The 18,698-nt window shown below is 39.1% G+C and overlaps 1 protein-coding gene across 1 annotated transcript in view; it reads left to right on the top strand.

The window, feature by feature from the left end:
- Dat (Sodium-dependent dopamine transporter) overlaps positions 1-18,698 on the top strand; it is a 42,340-nt gene that overhangs the window by 6,757 nt on the left and 16,885 nt on the right. Inside the window, exons 2-4 of the mRNA XM_076812578.1 lie at positions 272-445; positions 13,885-14,019; positions 17,472-17,790. Coding sequence (XP_076668693.1) covers positions 283-445; positions 13,885-14,019; positions 17,472-17,790 — 617 coding nt within the window. The 5' untranslated portion in view covers positions 272-282. The remainder of the gene's footprint in view (positions 1-271; positions 446-13,884; positions 14,020-17,471; positions 17,791-18,698) is intronic.

Genomic DNA, 18,698 nt, shown 5'->3' with positions numbered 1-18,698 from the left:
CTTCGTTTTCGGGGAAATCGACTTTGAATTCCTTGACGCTGCGCTTAGACACGTATAGGAAAACATATTTTTAAAATTATGAAATATTATCGTTTTACTATTATTAAAATACAAGCGGTTCGCGAGTTTCTCGCCCAGATTCTAACACTACAACAACGAATCAGTGATGTTCCATTATGTTGTAACAATGGCTATGGAGTTACGCTCTTAGCAGATGCCTTTGACAAAGTTTTGCTAAGAAGTCGGGGATTAATTGATCAATCGCTTGCAGGAAAGAAAGACATGTCGTCGAGGGTGGTGAAGAATCCGGCGAAGCTGGAGGCCGTGGCCGATGGTAGGGAGACTTGGTCCGGCAAAGTCGACTTCCTTTTATCGGTCATCGGATTTGCTGTGGACCTCGCCAATGTGTGGAGATTCCCTTACCTTTGCTACAAAAACGGTGGTGGTAAGTGAATAAAATATTTCCCATCGAAGCTTATTAATCTCTGGTGGGCGGGCAAACGAGTATAAGTCAAGCTTAAACAGTTTTTTATTATTTTTTTTTTTGTAAATCGAAATTAAAAATAAAAGTTTCTTTTAACTATATATTAGCAATTTTCACGTCCAAAATTTAACACCTGATCTTACATAGTATTTTGAATATCCTAAGTGTCTTCCTGCAAAACTAATAATTCTGACTTATACTCGTTTGCCAGCCCATCAGAGAAATAGTTTTTCATAAAACTAGTTAATTATCAAATATTTTTAAAGAACGAATATGTGTAAATTTTTACCACTTTAAGGCTCTTGGCATAATTATAGCTGGGAAATATGTAAATTTAGCAAGATTTGCACTTTCATAGACAGCTATAATAGCGTTAAAAAATTATAGAAAATCGTTCCGAGGCTCTTGAAGTCCAATACTCAAATGCGTGTCATACCTATCATCTTTACCTAGTTGTCCATTTCTTTCACGAGTTCAAAGTGCAACCAATTCCAAAATACAAAGTAGGTACAACTGGACTAGATATGGTTATTTCTTAAAAAGATAAATTGTTTTAGGACAAAACTTCTTCCTATAACTAACGAAATTATATAAGATGTAACATCTGCTTTCTTTAAATCGTAAAATTTTTGTTGAAGCCAAGTTTTACTAAGTCCTAATATTTACAGCGTAATTATTCGACTGCGTTCCGTAGCATAGGCAATTTTCTATTGCTCACGCAATTTGTGCATAAATTTATAGACTCCCACTAGTTCAGTATTCGAATTCGTCTTGCCCTTCAGGATTCTTTGACATAGATTTTCAAAGTCAAAACTTGTTTATCATACTTCTTCAATATTTTTGCCTTATTCTACAACATCTTAGCTTAAACCTCGAAAAAGACTCGCCCCTCTGTCTTATTTCTATCAAAAGTTCTACGATTTGGCACAAGACAGTACAGTTTGTCCCACTGTGCGGCGTGCAGAACATTTTCTTTAATCTAGAACTCTAGAACTAAGGTATGTATATTGGTGATATGTTCATATGACTATGTTAGTGCGCAGATTTACCCTCTGAAGTATTGACATGTATTTATGAATCACCCTGTATAAATAATTGGAAAGTTACATTGGAATATGTTATTATGTTTTTTATACATATACTGGGTTGGTGCTTGAAAAAATTGCTTATAACGCTTATGATGTTCTTTTATAGATACATGTACATGCCTATATAGCATCGTCTTTTTTTTGGCAGCGTTATATTCACAATATTGTTGCGCCGGGGTGTTTCCTCGTTGGCCACCCCGACTCAAAGGAGTAGAAAATAATTACACGGGCGTACACACTGTACAACTACAGGGTCATCGTTTTATCCTGCAACCCGCGCTCGCGCGAACAGGTAAAATGGCAACAGCGCCTCGCGGACGCATTCCACTGCAACCATGCACCGTCCCGGCGTTCGGAGAGCTGCTAGCCACCGCTGGACAGCAGTGATGCCCGAGCTTCGAGAATTTTGGGATGGTCTCTTTCAAATTAACGTCGCAAAAAGCTATTCAGAATTTCCCGGCCCGGGTTGAACATTTTTGGGCCTTTTTCGTATAACTTTTGAACTATAAATAATTTAAAATACTTTACATTTACTTAATTTTTTTTCTATCAATTTTTTAACCATAAGTGTTGTAAAAAGCTTTTGCACACTGTTTATTTGATATTGTATTTAATGCTGTGTTTAAAATTCGTGGTGTTGGTAAACAATAGGCTAGTTGTTTCTGTATCGTTACTTTCAGAAATTGAGAAATTAAATTGTTATTCAATTATGTGTTAGTTCTGCAGATCTCAGAATCTATTGTTCTGATTTTCTTTTTTATGATTTTATCCTTAATGCAGTGCATACCTAGATCAGACGTAAGGGGTAGCTAATGGGACGTGTCTTTGACTGTAGCGGTGTTTGAATTTTTTTTCTAGAATTTTTGTGTCTGCATGTTTTAGCTATTCAACGCCACGCCTATAGCGGCTTCCGTTAGTTTCATTTTTTGGAACGATGCGCCATTATTGTGGCTTTTACACGCAGGTAGCGAAAAATCTCTCCGTACAAGGGTATAGCGCCGCGGTCAACCCTGTCGTAGCTAAAAAAATTTAAATTGAGACGAGTACGAAATCAGTCGACCTTATTTTCAAACCTCATTACAGTAATCTGGGGTGCGAGTGGTAAACCGATCATAAAAGTGGAGCGCGCGGCTTGATTACCTGGGCCGGGAAATTCTCAGGCATCACCAGAGTTAGGAGCGACGGAGGGGGAAACACCTACAGGAGCGGTGGTAATGTGTGCGCGAACTGACGCCAGCGCCAAGCCAGTCAAGTGGCCCTAACGCGAAGCCAGCCACGACCAACCAGCGTCGACAACCTATTTCCCGGCAACGCTGGTTGGCAGTGGCTGGCTTCGCGTTGGGGCCACTTGACTAGCTTGGCGCTGGCGTCAGTTGGCGCACACATTACCACCGCTCCTGTAGGTGCTTCCCCCTCCATCAGTGGAGCCGAATCCCTCCGAACTCTGGGCATCACTGCTGTCCAGCGGTCGCTGACAGCTCTCCGCTGGGCCGGTGCATGGTTGTAGTGGAATGCGTTCGTGAGGCGCTGTTGCCATTTTACAAGTTCGCGCGAGCGCGGGTTGCAGGATAAAACGCTGACCCTGTATATTTCGGATGACTTAGGTGTGAAGTCCCTCAGCGAGGTCTTACCCGACATCCTGCTGGGTACTGGTCGCTAAACGTGCCCCCCTACTACCTTTTGCAGGACTGTATTTAGAGAAGACCAGGACAAAACCGGGGCTCTAACAGAAATAAAACAGAAATTGAAGATACGGTTTATCATTATTAAAATACATCAATTAAGCTTTGATTAATTACTATATTGATTCATAAATTCTCCACTACTGTTCTAATGCAGTGCATAAACCTTACTAAAATGTATTTGTATTTAATATGAGACAATTTTTAATAGCCAGTAGCAAAGCTGAATTGATGTCTTTTAATAATGATAAACTGTATCTTCAATTTCTCTTTTATTTTCTGCTAGGGCCCCGGTTTTGTCCCGATCTTCTCTAAATACAGTCCTGCAAGAGGTAGTAGAGTCGGGTAAGACCCCGCTGAGGGACTGCACACCTAAGTCACTATATCTCGGAGAGGCACTATACAGTGGTACAAGCCCAACCCGTACGACCGAACGCCATGGCGTTCGGTACAAGACCGTCTTCTGGTCGGCCTCCTGATCGTCCTCTTGAAGGGGTGACCTTCTTTTCTATTCGGCTGCGAACACCAGCAGGCCATGCACAGGCCTATACCCGGTGCTCGCAACAATATTCTCGCCCTTTTCCACTGTAAACAATTTCTCAACTTTTAATACCCACGTCATGTGTACGGTAATAAATACAAAAAAAAGTTTCAATCATAATCCTTTATTCAAAACGGGCAGAGTCCATAGCAGTGCCAGCAAGGAATATGTAGGGGAAGTTGAGGCACTTTGGTGCAAGGGGCACAATGAATTAATATTATCTTGATATCTAGAAACAGTTAGAAGTTTAAAACATGATCACAAGACCCCTATAAGCTATCATCTTGATATACTGAATCCATCCTAAGAAAAACCCTAACGTCCATACCGTTTTGTGAGCGATCTGCTCAGCCCCCCACTACTGCTTACGGGCCCGACGCAGGCGATTGTTCGCAGCGCTTTACCTGCCGGGTTCCCTGCTTCTCCAAGGGCGGGACGTGACCGATGTCAACACTGCAGGTTGCGGAACGGCTGACAGAGAGGTAACAGAGGGTAAGACGGAGAAAAACGTAGGCGGTTAAGTGGGGAGTCGGCCCAATCAGCGCCTCCTCAGAATCATCCCTGCGCGAACGAGGTTTTTCTTAGGATGGAACAACTGTAGATGATATAAGGTTATAAGATGATGCCCTACAGATATCAAGATGATTTTGATGTTTCATTGTGCCCCTTGCATTAAAGGGCCCCAAATCCCCCTATATTGAAGAAAATAAAAAAACATTCCAAAATTAATAAATTGTAGGATTAGTTGTGGAATTAAAATACTTGCAGCATTATCTGTCGCAGAGAAAAGTATGTCCCCTACTTTTCACAGTCACGAAACATTCTCACTTGAACGTGCTGCGATTTTGTCATGGCGGGGCCTCGTAACATCGTCAACCGTTATTTCGCTGTTGCAATGGGGGATGCAGCAAGTAATGCACTCCTCCAGCCAGGTAATACCGCGTTAACCGGTCGGCTAATTGGCATTTACCTCGTGGAAAATGACCCGAGATATTTAGATTTCACTTCAAGGTTCTTATCCGCGAAAGCCTCCGTGGGACTCGAAATTGGCCGAAATTAAAGCGAAAGAGTAATTTAAGGGTGACCCACCGGCTCAACAGATTGCGCCGTTCAAATGGATTTAATTTTCTATCTCATACTTTGAGTGATCTCGGGACCTCATTTCTTTCCGACGTCTTAGCTTAGGTTTTCATTTCTGTTAAATTTCAGACAAACTTATTACAGACTACGGACAAATTTTCAGGTGTTGGTCTCTTCTCTTCGCATTTTATGCAAAGATACGAATTATTAGAGTGCTATGTTGCCATATTTATGTTTAATATACAGTTGTTAAAAATATTATTATTCGCATGTACATGAATTATTATTTCCTAGAAAAGAAACGAAATATGATATTGGACCTGAATTTTTTATAACAGTGATTCTCAACACGATACTGCAAAAATCACGCGAAAAATCAGGATTTCAAATTTAAATAGCCGCCATTTTGTTTTAACCTAATATTTCGGAAAATTCTCTCCGTCAACCTGAGGATACATTAATATACTAACGAAATCTTTTTCGTTTTTTGATTTTAGATAATCTGGTTCCGAATGCCAATGCTCACCGCAAAAGCAAATTTTTAAAAATGCTTCTTGGATGTCGCTTGTTATTTTATTATAAACGAAAATATTTTTCTACGAAAAAATTACCAAACGTTCTTTAAATGTTGCTCTTTTAAGCGCAAAAAGTTCTGTAAAAATATACGCTTCCGCTTCTTCAAAAAAAATTCACAAATATTCGCCTCTTTTCGACCGCCTGACTAGGCACAACCCCTTAAGATTTGGGCTCTGCATATCTTGATTTACAATAAAACCTCTAGCACACATATTTTCTCCATTCCCTTACACTCTTTACTTCTTCCCTTGTTCTCTTCAACAATGTCCTTATCCTCCATTTTTACACCCTTACTATCTCTTCAACATATACTCTAAGATTCCTTCTTCTTCGCAATTTTTACACTTTCCGCTACTCAATTTCGCCACCCCCTTTCGCTAGCTTTTCCTTTGCTCGCATATTCCGTTGCTTATCCAGTTCAGACAATCTTTCTATCCCCTATTGCATTCGAATTACTCTATCTTCCCGCAAAGCTGTTGCCCAAAAGTGGTGAAAATATTTTCATTCAGCTTTTACCTGAAATTCGTTCAAGCTTCTAGCCCCAACAATAATTCCGTGACTCAGAATCAGTGGGCCGGCATTTGCCTGCCCTGAAATCGAAGCCACCTTTGACGCTCGCGTACCATCGCTCCCTTTTACAAACCTTCCAACAACTACTCCCTGTAAGCATCCCGGCGACTTAGAAGAGACCACGCTCGTCTACGACGATTCTATTAGCCTTGCTCTATCGTGTCTCCCCCCCCCCCCGTAGGAACACGATTACACGGATGGCTATCAGCGATACGGGGCCTCCTCAAAAGCGGCTGCTAACTCGATTAAGAGGAGAGCAGGTCGAGCCATTAGTACCAGCAAGATCGGTCGCTAATTTCCAATTACCTTAATTAATTATAATTTCCCATTCGGGCCGGCCTTTGATCATGGACGCCAGCGGCGCCTCCACCTGCTCCACATCACCGTACGCGATCCATTATGTCGCGCGATTTCTGCCGAACGTTCCGCGTTTCTTCTCTAAGATCGCCCCTCTCGCCTCCTCGCAGACTGGCTTGCTAGAATATATTGGGTGGAACGGAAAGTTTTTACGTTCTTGTTTTAGTAGATAACACTGCATTACTCTTACAGAGTGTTTCAAGTATGGACACATGTTTGAGATACGTTAAACTTCATCGCGAGTTCTCTAGTAGTGATATAAGTCGATATAAATCGGCCATAAGGTAGCCCTAGCCTGTAAATTTAATCGTCCTTATTTATTGCATTTAGTCGCCCAGAACGTGGTGCATCATTCAAACCACAGTTGACACATTCGAACTTTAACACCACATTCGCTATATACTTCGCAAATCTTTTTTACTCTTTCTGTGACTCTAGTGCCTCTTCGGGACTCATAACGTAGTGCGTGTTGAGTATGGACTTTACTAACTGACATGTCGGACCGAAGTTTAGAACAAAGAATTAAAGGGAACACTCAAAATATGTATAATTATTAGACACGCATCGACCACTTACTGACCGACAACTCGGTTAACTTGATTTGGCATAGAAATAAATATACAATGCTCTTTCTTTACTATCCTTAGTATAGTTTTAATATTTTTTAATATGTAGTATACTTATTTACACCTACATATTTGTATGTAACATAATAATTACATAAAACATTAGAAATAATAATTATTATTTAGCGAAACCAACTAAATAAGTACAGTACTTCCTCGTTTTAAGCTCAGCTTGCCCTCTACGCTATTAGCTCGTCGCTATCCCCTCCATTTCTGGTATTTAAACGAAAGCAAGTGATACAGCTGTTTCCTGGACTAAAAGAAGAAATTGAGAATTCATTCATTTGAGAAATGTGTACTCTACACGTTATATGCTCGCTGTCAATCGCGAATTGCGAGCTTTTATCGAGTAAATACTGTAGCAACGAAAACGAATGGCCGACTGCTTAGTCGGCTTTTGGGGGGCCGACTACTTAGTCGGCTTTTGGGGGGCCGATTAATCGGCTTTAGTCGGCCAAAACCTTAGTCGGTACATCTATAATCGATACTTACATAATCGTTGTGTCACTGATTCACGGTCCAGCCCAAACCGCTGACCCTAGAAACATGAAATTCGGAGGTATATTCCTTTTGCGACGTAGATGCTCGACAAGAAGGGATTTTTTTAAATTCCACCCCGAAGGAGGTAAAAAGGGGTGAAATATGTTTTCTCGGACTCATTATTTCTTAGGCCCGATTAGATGTCAACATCATTTTTACTTACAAAGGTTACCCATACAAATGCCTAAAAACTAGATTCAGCATTTTGCCCTGATCAACCCCTAAGGGGGTGGTGAAAAGGGGTGAAACGTGTTTCCACGGATTTCTTAAAATCTCTTCGGCCCGATTAGATATGAACTTGGTTTTTACTTCGAAAGGTTACCCACATAAATTCCTAAAACCCAATTTCAGTATTTTGCCCTAATGAACCCCTAAGGGGGTGGTGAAAAGGGGTGAAATGTGTTTTCATGGAGTCCATAATATGTTTTAGGGCCGAAGCGAAGCGCGGGGGTATTTTGCTAGTCTCTAATAATTATAAACACAGCACGTGATAGAATATCTACTAGATTAAATAGTAAAAAACAATAAGTACTAAGGAATTATGTAATAGGATGTGATAGCGGTACCCCGCACAAAACACAAAACCTTTCCGTTCAATCCAATACATATATATATACATCTGATATACAGTGATTCCCAACCGGTGGATCGCGACCCCCAAGTCAGTCTCGAACTGTTTTCTAGGGGGTAGTAACGGTTTTTATTTTTTAAATATTATTAAGTTAGAATTATATTCTGAAATACCTATTTTTAATGTGTTTTCTTCACCCTTATTAAATTTTACTTACCTTATATGGGGGGGGGGGGAGTCGCAGGTTCTTTGAATATTATAAAAGGATGTCGTGACTCGAAAAAGGTTGGGAAACACTGTGATAATGGATGTTCGGTAACTTGAAAATTCAAGAAAAAATTTCAAACTTTGTAGAAATGTAGTTCAAGTAACTCTAATAACGTAACCATTTATTGTTCCGGAAATGAAACGGTCCTAGGGGTGAAAATACCCCATCAAAGAAATTGTGATTTTTCATATTATCGGGAATATCTGCAAAACCGTAAAAGACATCGGAAAACAAATTAATTCAAAGTTTTATGGTTTCGAACCATAACATACATATACCTACAATATGGTGATGAAGAGTTTTCGAAAAAAGAATAATTTTTTAAAAATCTACGCCCATCGCCGTTTTTTTTTTAAATTTTGTTATAACCACGTTGTAGGATTTTAAGAACAATAGAACTTTAAATGAAGCTTTTCTTCGATATCTTTTCTGATTTCGCGGATATTCATTATAATATGAAAACTTATAATTTCTTTGAGGGGGTGTTCTCACCCCTAGAAACGAAAAATGGTTACGTTATCAGCATCACTTGAAGTACATTTTTGTAAAATGTTTTTCAATTTTTTTTTTAATTTTCTACTTGCCGAGCATCCCTTGTGAGTTATTTACTTATATTTACAGGAAAATCCTTTACATACATCAGATCAGAATAATGACATGTTTGATTAGGGTAACATGTTCGAGAACTGTGCAGAATAGATACAATTAGATATTACCTCACACTTTGTACTATACGAATTCATGATAAAAATATTTTTACAGTCCATCTTTTTCACCTAATCAAAATTGAGGGCTTAAAGTTTATTACTCTTTGATGAATCTAAAGATAATTTGAAGCTCGTAGTTATTTTAGTTTCTTTATTTAAACGCTAAATTTACCGGGGATTCGATGTCAAATGCAAAACAGCGGGTCTCAAAGGACGAGAATTAAACGGAAGTGTCATTTGGAACCGGACATGTGCTCGCGACACAAGAGGGAAATGTCTTTATGTGGTCTAGGTGAATCGAAACGAAATCACAGAAAATCAGGACTTCGTCTCAGATTCCTAATCCCTACAATGCAAATTGGGACATTCACCTTAACGTATCAACTAGCCCCGCAGTGGGGTAAATTGATACATTTTACCTTCGTCCAAATAATATTTTTTCATTCATTTTGTACGTATTTTCTCAACTTTTCATTTACAATATATTAAAGAGGAAGGACCGAAGTATATTTTAGCATATTTGCTATCAAACAATTAATTCAAACAAAAATGAAAAATATTAAAAACTGAAAAACGTATCAATTAGCCCCGGTCTCCCCTACTCGTCCTCTTGACAAATAACACAGAACTCCTTTGTTCCATAAAGTAAGTCTACATTGTTTTTCTATTATCTTCTTTCAAAGCAAATGTTCAGTCCGCGAACAGTAAGGTAGAAATAAATTTGCTGTTGCTGCTGGATAAATGAATTGAAAATCATTAGGGCGGCACTTTTATCGAATTTGCTCGTCATCGAGAAGACAAAATTAATCAATGCAACCGCGAGACATAAGGAGAAGGGAATATTCTTTCTTAATGCGATTACGTTTCCGTGGTTACGATGGAGAACTGATCGGAGAGAAAATAGAACGGTGGAAAGGAATGTGCACTATATTTCAGAGGATTCGCGTTTAAAGACGCAATGGCAGTAGCCACGCTTACCGCCTATTCGTGTCTGGTGGATTACGGCCTGACCTTCAAAAGCCTTTTAGAGTGATTATCACAACGTAGTTTACCTTAATTTAGAGACGAAAGGTGTTTTTTATTTCGGCAGAGTGAAATAGCGATGCAATATATGTAGAGTCCATAGGAAATAAATGGGCCAAGTTATGCAGAAACCCACCAATCCTCAAAATGACAACTAATTAAGTAGTTAAACCCAGCACGGATCCCAAAATCTTGTGATCTTTATTTTGCAAAAATTTATCACCCCAAAGAACAACTCTTACAGTACAACAAAATTAAACTTTTTTTCTGTTCTGTAACATTCAATAGCCGTTTCTTATAGATTTTTGTGCGCTGAAAACGAATCCGCAAACCGTTTGTCGCCATCGCCCTCAGTTTTTGAGAAATTCGATTTTGAAAAAAAAAACTGCGAATTTTCAACTTTGAACATCTTTTGCGTCGAAACAGTAATAGTTATTCGGTTGCTTGTTGCGTCAAATTATTCTATGAATCCTCCTGAGTACAGCGATATAAGTTATTGGTGCATTATGAACATTTAAATATATTTAAACAACGATCAAAGTGAGAAGAACCCCCGAAATGCACCCACTTTTGCAGATATTTTTAAATTTATTTCCACAACTAAGGGTCTAGGAGGAAATCTGACTACTCCACGCGACGCGGCAGACATTTTTCCTTCGGAAAGCATCAACAGAAGTGGTAAAACACATTTTGTTTTCAATACAGAAGCGAAATAGTTTGGCAAAACGTGCGGCGCGGACAGTGGTTGTCACGCGCGTTACGCGATTCTGTAACGCTGGGCAGCAGTGGCTCGCGCGCCGCCGTTGACTACCACTGTCGGCGCCGCACGTTTTGCCAAACTATTTCGCTTCTGTATTGAAAACAAAACGTGACTTACCACTTCTGTTGGTGGTTTCCGAAAGAAAATTTTCTGCTGCATCGCGTGGTGTAATTAAATTTTCTCCTAGACCCTTAGTTTTTAAAATATATAGCAAGATATCTGCAAAAATTGGTGCATTTCGGGTGTCCTTTTCCCTTTGAAACTATAGAAAATTTAAAATAATATTGAAGACTTTCCATCTTTAAGAGGTCATGCCTAGTAGGTCTTGGCAGGCGAAAAAACGTGGATTTCAAGAATTTTTTGTGAAAAATCTAATGTATATTTTTTACAACTATTTGTTTATTTTAAAAGTACATATATTCAGCAACTCTCAGTAATTTTGTTATACTAAAATATTTAAAAAATGAAAAAATAACAGCCACTCTTCCGGAAGCTATTTTTTTTGTGGTGAGCCCGATTTCTCCGAGCCGGATCATCTGAAATCGAAAGATGAAGAAGATTCTGTTAGTATATGAGTTTATCTAATTCGTGAACGAAGGATTTTTGTTCTTAATGAAAACTCTATTTTTAATGAAATGATTGCGTTAAACGGCCGTCATTTTGTCTGAAATCTTTTTTTTGAAAAATCCTTCGTTCACGAACCAGATAAACTCATATATTAACAGAATCTTCTTCATTTTCTAATTTCAGACTTGACTGCCTACTTGTTGTTAGTCCCCTTAATGCTATCAAGAACTTATACATATAAATCGAGTTCTGTGAACCATTCCGTTTGTATTATATTTAAAAAATGAGTTCCAACTAAAAAAAACAAAAGGCTGTCGGACACACGTGTGCACGAACCTTTCCCATTATCTTGGCGCCCAGAATCGATCCTGAAAAAAATGTCCCAGATTTCCTTTTGACAGCCTCTGTATGTCTATGTTCGTTTGACGAATCGGCCTCATCGGAATCGCCATTTTAGCTCCACCTTGCCGCATTTTCGAAAGTTCACTATCGAATTACGCACCTAAAAGCACCTCGCCCGCTGCCTGCGCTCTGAATATCCTGCAATTCAGTTATGCAGCTAACACGGTGATGCGAGTGGCTCGCGCATCACTCTCTTTTGCCCCGCTCTTGGCGCCGCTCTCTTGACACACAGCGGACGTCATTAAAGACGATATGAAAACCGAGGGTTGTTCTCGGAGCCGCGCGAATAAAACGAAAGTGTTTTTAAGCTTCCTTGGAAGCCACTGACCCGACCTCGTCGCTTTGCATCATTTTCGTATATCAACGAGCAAACAGCGCATTCGCTGATAATTAATCAGAGGCATTTTAAATCGCGATTAAGGGAAACATCTAACGAGAAGATGCGAGTATTGTAAGCACTGAAAAATAGGCGATATGAGAAAGGGAGAAGAAAAAACGGTTAGAGTGACAAGAATAGGGGATGGACGAGAAAATATAGATCCTAGGAGAAAAAATGGGAAATAGGGTTGCGTGATGTATGATAAGGAAGAGGAAACATGGTAACGTACCTACGTATGCATATTGGATAGAAAAGGAGAGTCAGAGAGTAAAGGGGAAATAGGAGGGATGATGAGGAGAATTTTGGATGATAGGGGATTAACTGAAAAGTGGTTGAATGGTCTACAGTAGGAAGTAGGGGGAAAGGGTGACAGATGCGGTAAATTGTAGGGAAGGTGAAGAGGGTTTGAGGGGGTAGGTTACCCTCGATAGCCCTAAAAAAGGCCTTTTTTCAAACGCAAGTTGTAAAGTGATAAATAACAGTAGAGGGAACGTTTTTCTCTAGTTTTAATCGTTATTCTATGAGCTTTGACAGCAAAAAAGAAAACTCTAAATATCTCTATAAATATAAAAGTTGTGAGTAAAAACGTAAAGGCGTGTGCCCGGTGTACCGTTTGATGGTGAATATAAAATCTTGAAAACAAACGATTTGGATGAAAATTTAATGAGAGATGCAGAAAACCATTCCCTACGATATGTCGAGAGCAGATTTTCGAAAAAAAATAATAATACAATTTTTATGTTGAAAAATACGATTTTATCGATGTCTTGTCTGAAAAATATTTTTTATCTTTTTTTTAAGAATTTATCTAGAAAATCTGCTTTCGACATATCGTAGGGAATGGTTTTCTGCATCTCTCATTAAATTTTCATCCAAATCGTTGGAGCGGTTTTCAAGATTTTATGTTCACCATCAAACGGTGCACCGCGTACACGCCTTTACGTTTTTACTCACAACTTTTATGTACATAGAGATAGTTAGACTTTTCTTTTTTTGTGTTAAAGCTCATGGAATAACGATTAAAACTAGAGAAAAACGTTCTCTCTACTGTTATTTATCACTTTACAATTTGCGTTTGAAAAAAGGCCTTTTTTAGGGCTCTCGAGGGTAACCTACCCCCTTAAGGAAAAGGGGGTTAGAATAGAAAAAGGACAGTTGTGGGTAGGTATACAGCAGGAATAATGTAAGAAGATGGGGGAAATGAGAGGAAAGAGAAGCCTGGATTCTACTGTGATCGGCCGAAAAAATTAAGCGTCGAGTAAGCCTGAATCGTTGGGTGGTGGCAATTTGCTTGTACGCTGTAAATAAAGAATCTTTGTTGAAAAATAATTTGCACCATGTGACCAAACAACTTTTGTAAAAACATTTTTTTGATAGTTTCAGCCCCTCGCGAAATATTCCAACATTGCGATTTAAATGAAACACCCTGTATACATGCATAAAATATGTAAAAGCTGTAGGAGTATTATGAACCGAAATAATACAATAAAAATCTACTGAGTAATTAATTAAAGGGACGTGGTTTTGCAGGCGAAAATCTAAATTATACAAAGTGTTAAATAATAAAATATGCAAAGTGTAAATGATAAATGAAAAAATCATAGTTTGAAACTCGAATCGCTACAGGGAAGAGACTAATTTGCGGATCGATTTCTGTTCACAGGTGCCTTTTTGGTTCCGTATTGCATAATGCTGGTGGTAGGTGGGATCCCTCTCTTTTATATGGAGCTCGCTCTAGGCCAGTTCAATAGAAAGGGTGCAATCACCTGCTGGGGCCGCCTAGTACCACTTCTCAAGGGTAAGTGGACGTTAATTCCTATTCCCTCCTCTTCTGTCTTCCGTTAGGTATTCTGCATTGCACGTAAACATTATTCATCTCCGAATTCAAGATGCCACATTGCTGTTTCAGTTATTTACAGCTAATTGCACAACAATTCAGTCACTTCATCTATGAATTCTGTTATTCTCCATTCCTGGTATTGACATTTTCGAAATTCAAACTTTCATGCTCCTAATTGATTGCTTCTCCAACTGGCATACTTACACTGCGATATGTTCTCTCAATCTACCCCTGGGATCTCCCAGACTCAAGCATGACGTTTCGAAGTGTACAATTAATAACAAAAAATGATTAGTTTTAATCATCGCTGTAGTAAATCAGCGATTCTTTATTCTCGACTGTTCATACACGTGCAGTTGCTGATAAACATGTGGGGCAACTACTGCTAGTAGACAATTACGAATTGCGTTTAGGAGGATCAGAAAATAAATATGTCGAACTTCAAAGCAAGAATATTGGAAAGGGTACTTCTGCCATTTCGCCTAATGCACGAGATTGCAATACTTTTCTGACCAACTACCGGAAGATCTTTGAAAACGTTCCTTGGAGCACTTTTCTGGCATCCCCCACAATCAAGAGCGACGCATTAGGCACACTCAGTGTATTTTCTTTTATTGCACACTGCGGCGGGGTGCGCGGCATGTGACGCGTATAAATCTGGGGAAACCCGAGGGTGGCCGACCACCCTTAGAGGAGAGCTTCCATTTCCGTCAATTTCCTGCTTCATCGCGGCGATTTCAACTGGGACGGTCGCCATGATCGATGTAAGCGAGGGGATTCCTCTTGACTCTTGTCTCCCGTGTACTTCTTCCTTCTGATCCGCATCGATGAACCACGTAATTCATTCGCCGTTCAAATCCCTCCCGCGGGATAATGGAATATTCCACGACTCGGGAATCGAGATATAAGAACGCGTCTCGGGGGACTTTAATCCTTTCGAGGCTAGCGCTCTATATGCGCGATGCTCCGGGAGGAAATGTCGATACTCAGACAGCAGATTCTATAAATGATTCTGGCTGCAAAATGCTATATCAATGTGCACTACGTGATAATTAGGTACTGGCAAATTAGGAGATATTAAATCCAATGCCGTTCGTAAATATTGGGACACCTGCTGCATTTGCGCAAAATGTGACATTTGGAACGGATTGAATACTCTTCGCTGTCTTTAAGGGGGTATACCCGTTTGAACCCTCGGAAAATGTATACATTTTGTGGATTTTTTTACAAGTCAACGGTTTGATGCAGATTTCCCGTTTTTTAACTATGTTTACATAGTATTATGAACTACTTATAAAAAAAGTTTCAGTTAAAAAACTATTGTTTTTCGGAAGTTACGGATACATGTCCGAAAGTCGCTCGATTTTAGACGGCTAAACGGTGGCCCTAAAAACTCGCGCTACGTTCAACCAATTTACTTCAAATTTTGCATGCAGAATCATAATAAGATTCCACATCGTCCAACGAAGGCGATTTTGAAAATTTTGAAAAATAAAGAAATGGTGAGAGATCAAAGGTAAAGTTAAATTTTTCTAAGAGAAAAATCCACCTTTTTCCTTTATAAATAATAAACGGGGAATCGAAATAAAAAAAGCCTTCGTTGGACGATGCGGAATCTTATTATGATTCTGCGTGCAAAATTGGAAGTGAATTGATTGAACGTAGCGCGAGTTTTTAGGGCCACCGTTTAGCCGTCTAAAATCGAGAGACTTTCGGACATGTATCCGTAACTTCCGAAAAACAATAGTTTTTTAACTGAAACTTTTTTTATAAGTAGTTCATAATACTATGTAAACATAGTTAAAAAACGGGAAATCTGCATCAAACCGTTGACTTGTAAAAAAATCCACAAAATGTATACATTTTCCGAGGGTTCAAACGGGTATACCCCCTTAAATTAAAATCTATACTATTATATAAAGACAGAGCCGATTTTTATGTTCGCGCAAAACTCAAAACCTACTGAACCGATCTTCCTCAAATTTTAACTCGTTATTCCTGGATACTCTAGGGCGGACATAGGCTCTGTAGCATGTCTCAAAAGCGCGTTATTAACGTGGGACGAAGAAGCGTCTGGAACATGTGGCACTGGAGGGAAAGTAAATCTACCAAAGAAGAGAATGTTATATTTTCCGAAATATTATGAAATTAACCTTTTTTCAAAATACTTAATTTTCTTGAAAGATATTAATTCTAATAAGCATGAAGCACTCACGCTAATATCTCGGGCGGAGCCGACACGGGGGACGCTAGTACCAAATAAAGTAAAATTTGTTAGAAGCCTCCAAAAAATTTAAAAAAATTTTCAATAAATTTTTCCGTATATTGTAGGGATTTTAATTTAACTTACGAACAGCAGTCTACATTTCCAGATTCCGACAAGGGGGACGCTAGTACCAAATAAAGTAAAATTTGTTAGAGGCCTCCAATAAATTTAAAAAAATTTTCAATAAATTTTTCCGCATATTGTAGGGATTTTAATTTAACTTACGAACAGCAGTCTACATTTCCAGATTCCGACAAGGGGGACGCTAGTACCAAATAAAGTAAAATTTGTTAGAGGCCTCCAATAAATTTAAAAAAAATTTCAATAAATTTTTCCGCATATTGTAGGAATTTTAATTTAACTTACGAACAGCAGTCTACATTTCCAGATTCTGGCGTACAAGTGACGCGCAGGTGTTCTTAGATTACTCTTTATTCACTATCGAACATTTATAGCATAGGAATGAATAGATACAAAAGAGGACTACATCTGCGAAGATAGGCGCGAAAATACTGCGCTTTTTGAATAATGGAATTTACACCCAGAAAGCAAATTTACAAATAACAAAAATTGATCTGGTGCTAGTTGATTTGCGAGCGTGTACAGTACTGTATTCTATATGTTAAAACACAGTTGAGTTTCCAAGTTTCCATGTTGACAAAGCAAAGAAATCGTATTTCTAGTATGAATGAAAAGATAAGGCAATGCATTAGGGGTCGTCCTTTAATTACGTAAGGGTAGTTTTCGCGAATTCTTACCCCCTCCCTCCCCCAGTATAAGAATTCGTAAGATTTGATATTCCAACCCCCTCCTTGCGTAATATTTTTGACGCTTAATTTTTTCAGTTATAAAAATTCTTTTAAACGTTTACATAATTCATTGAACTCGGTTTCGGGGAATTTAAACTAAAACTACTTTTCCGGAACATTAATGATAGAATTTCTATTTATTGAAAATTAGGTTAAAAATATTACGTAAATCTCTACCTGACTCCCCCCCACCCGTGTAAGAAAACGTAAGAAATTCGCGACCCCCTCCCTCCCCCCAAAAAAAGCCTTACGTAATTTAAGGATGACCCCTCACTCTTTTAGTGGAAGCAAATGTTTTGTCCAAACATTTAACATACTAGTTTTTCCTTGAGCAGGAATCGGATACGCAGTGGCCTTAATCGCATTCTACGTCGACTTCTACTACAACGTGATCATCGCCTGGGCACTGAGGTACTTCTTTGCCTCGTTCTCCAGCATCCTACCCTGGACCACCTGCGACAATCCATGGAACACGCCGCATTGTCGCGTATTCGATGCGAATATCTCATACGCGTTCGACGACTTGTCTCTCGTCGAATCGTTCGATTCACAGGACTTCAGCAACGCGTCCCTAACCGAGGAACAATTGGACAGGACCTCGAACGAAAGCTACACTAGTACATGGTACACGACCGCTTCCCAAGAATATTTCAAGTAAGTCTACTCTTTGATCCCTTTTTACTATCGACGCTTTCGATAGCGTTACTGTGCCTATCCCTAGATTCCAAATAAACACAGGGCGCTTCCGAAATCGCAGTACAATTGGAAGAATGATTTCTCGTTTAAAAAATCAGTCGCAAGTGTAGAACGAATTTTTTTTTACACGAAAGTCCATTTACGAGAAAGTCGAATTTGAAAACTCGTTTAGCGCGCATACACTTGGCTGGGAATTGGGGAGACTAAAGGAGTAACCGTGGAACAAGTGCAGGTGGGGTGGATCCTTGTCCAAAAAATGGTACTCATTACTCGTTTAAAACGCAAATAATTTGCTCAGTATGACACAGCTGGTTGATACATAAAATGCCACTGGTTGTCCCAAAAAGTCGCGGGGGCATAATTTTGAACGCTTTACGTTTTAAGAGGGTAGGGAAACATGTATAGTTGATTCGTCAAACATATTCAATTTGGGAAGACCAAAGTAACCGCTTTTCTATGAGTCACTAATATTAAGTACAAATATTTATTTACCATTTTAATTATATATTTTTTGTGAAAATTCGAAAACCAGTTTAACCGGTTTCTGGGGAATAGTGGAATTCGAAAACCGGTTTAACCGGTTTTTTGGGAATAGTGGAATTCGAAAACCGGTATTTTGGGAACAGTGGAATTCGAAAACCGGTTTAACCGGTTTTTTGGGAATAGTGGAATTCGAAAACCGGTCTAACCGGTTTTTTGGGAATAGTGGAATTCGAAAACCGGTATTTTGGGAATAGTGGAATTCGAAAACCGGTTTAACCGGTTTTTTGGGAATAGTGGAATTCGAAAACCGGTCTAACCGGTTTTTTGGGAATAGTGGAATTCGAAAACCGGTATTTTGGGAATAGTGGAATTCGAAAACCGGT

Source organism: Andrena cerasifolii, chromosome 5 (genome assembly GCF_050908995.1).
Source record: "Andrena cerasifolii isolate SP2316 chromosome 5, iyAndCera1_principal, whole genome shotgun sequence".
In the NCBI taxonomy this organism is placed as follows: Eukaryota; Metazoa; Arthropoda; class Insecta; order Hymenoptera; family Andrenidae; genus Andrena; species Andrena cerasifolii.
Note: the sequence above shows the minus strand (reverse complement) of the source record. Positions and strands in the feature narration are given on the sequence as shown.